Consider the following 2,500-nt stretch of genomic DNA (forward strand, 5'->3'; position numbering starts at 1 on the left):
AATTAAGGGGATTACCGTCTCTCACCCGCAACAAGTGCCATTAGGTGGTTACTTTCCGCTTCAAACAGTCAGTCCCTCTCTCGCTCTCTCTCTCGCTCTCCTCTCTCCTCTCTTTCTCTCTCTCTCTCTCTGCTCTCTTCTCTCTCTCTCTCTCTCTCTCTCTCTCTCTCTCTCTCTCTCTTCTCTCTCTCTCTCGTTCTCTCTCTCTCTCTCTCATCTCTCCTCTCTCTCTCTCCCACTCCCTTCTTGCTACAACACCTCTTAAAAACCACCAGCCTCTCCCACAACCACATCTTATTAGAAATACAGTTCAGGGGAGGTGGAGCGTTTCAAGTGTGTGTGTGTGTGTTTATGTGCATGTGTGTTTATTTGTGAGTGTGTGCGCGCATGTGTGTTGCAGGCACTAGAGGGAGGAGGGGAGGGGGGACAGTAGGGAGTTTTTTTTGGTTTATTTTTTAAACTTAAAGGACATTTACCACTCCTTCACTTAAACTGCACACAACGCCTCATCCTTAAAGCTGCAGCATTTGCTGAACGGCACAAAACAACTTGGCTTTCAGCATCCAGCATAGACATTATCCTTAAGCACGTCTATTGTGCATGAACGGCACATTTCAGCTTTTACTACTACTTATATTACTGCTGCTACTAGTACTACAACGACTACTACTACTACTACTAAGACTGCTATTACTTCTCCTAAAACTGCTACTACAACTACTATTAGTACTACTACTGCTGATGCTATTCCAACTTCTACTGCGACAACTACTACTGCTACCAATACTACCACCTCGACTACTGCTAATACTACTTCTACTCCTCCGAATGATAATCATGGTGGTGGTGAGGGAAGTGGTGGTGGTGGTGGTGGTGGTGGTGGTGGTGCTGGTGGTGGTGCTGGTGGTGGGGGTGGTGGTGGGAGTGGTGGTGGTGGTGGTGGGAGTGGGAGTGGTGGTGGTGGTGGTGGGAGTGGGAGTGGTGGTGCTTGGTTCTCACCGGTCTGAGCAGCAGTGCCAGGCTGGTGCCCTGGATGATGGGCAGGGGGAGGTGGGTGAGGGACAGGCCGTGGTAGAGGGTCTCCACCGACGCCATGGTCTGGTCCAGGCGGCCCGCCAGACCGCCCAGCGTCACGATGGCATCCACCTGGGGGGGGGGGGGGGGGGGGGGGGAAGAGGAGAGAGAGAGGAGAGAGAGAGAGAGAGAGGGGGGGGAGGGAGAGAGAGAGGAGAGAGAGAGAGAGAGAGAGAGAGAGAGAGAGAGAGAGAGAGAGAGAGAGAGAGAGAGACAAAGTGTAATGCAAACTGGGGTCACGGCGTCATGTGGTTTTGACAGAGAAAGAGAGAGTGGGAACGAAAAAGACAAACGATATTAAGTGTTCTGATAAGAGGTTTCGCTTGAGGTAAAGGAATTGCGTAGAGGTCTTCGTTCACTGGCAGCGTAGCATATTTGAGTATGTGTGTGTTCATGTCTATGTCACAAAGAATAGTTTAGTTGGTTCTTGACTGCGCTTTATTAAGAAAAAATAAACTCCTTATGTTTGTTTCAACTCCATTTCCTCATAGCTTAAATTCCTCTTTTAGAAAGAGAAAGAGAGCGAGCGAGAGAGAGGCATTATGATTTATACGTGTCATCAGGATGATTTGGTTGTACGTTTTTTCGTGGGGAGGCGTGCGCTACTGCGCTCAAACTCAAACAATCTGTGAAAAACACAGAAATACCTCAGTTTGCCAGCCTGTCTGTCTGTCACAAACAATACCAATATTGTAGACTAATGCAATGAAACAACGTGTTTATGAATCTGGTATTTGTGGCCCAATAAAAGGCTTTGAAAGAAAGATACGATAAAATTAGCTTTAGGATTCATGTTTTTCTATCAAGATGTTATTTCCAACTGCAAAAAATTGTTAACCAGGAACTTTCACACGCAATTCATTCATTACGTCTAATTTAAGGCCAAAACGCTACCCTGAATCAAAATTGCTAGTTCTCACCACTTTATTTATTTTCACTAAAAGTGTGTGTGTTTGTGTTTGTGTGTGTGTGCATGTGTGTGTGTGTGTGTGTGTGTGTGTGTGTGCCTTTGCAAATACTAGCGGAATAGCAGATGATTCAGGGATTTTGGACCCACTTCGTTCAGCCCTGGGCTGCCAAGCCTGACTACACAAAACAGAATCACATCGCTGTCCAAGGCAAAACCATGTTAAATAGTAAACTCTACCGTCGGGGCACAAACTTTACTGAACCATGTTAGGTCTTTGGAGATCATAAACCTCCTTTTAAATATAGGAAGGACCCGATTGATGACTTAAAATGACCAGGATCAAAGTGACAGACCAAAGTCACAGACATACGTGCAACCTGTATTATTCACCATAGCTTTTAAAGAGAATATAAAATCAAAGAGTGTATGAGGAATGGTATTCAGAGAGACTTGGATTGGACCCGTTTGCTAAACCCTTTTCGGGAGCTGTACAGATGCTGGCTGCAAACAACCCTC

General features: G+C 46.1%; 1 protein-coding gene across 1 annotated transcript in view; it reads right to left on the minus strand.

The window, feature by feature from the left end:
• Nucleotides 1–2,500, minus strand: part of tpk1 (thiamin pyrophosphokinase 1) — a 70,524-nt gene that overhangs the window by 32,038 nt on the left and 35,986 nt on the right. The window contains exon 7 of the mRNA XM_056583936.1: nt 1,000–1,146. Coding sequence (XP_056439911.1) covers nt 1,000–1,146 — 147 coding nt within the window. The remainder of the gene's footprint in view (nt 1–999; nt 1,147–2,500) is intronic.

The sequence above is a fragment of the Gadus chalcogrammus genome, chromosome 23 (genome assembly GCF_026213295.1).
Source record: "Gadus chalcogrammus isolate NIFS_2021 chromosome 23, NIFS_Gcha_1.0, whole genome shotgun sequence".
In the NCBI taxonomy this organism is placed as follows: domain Eukaryota; kingdom Metazoa; phylum Chordata; class Actinopteri; order Gadiformes; family Gadidae; genus Gadus; species Gadus chalcogrammus.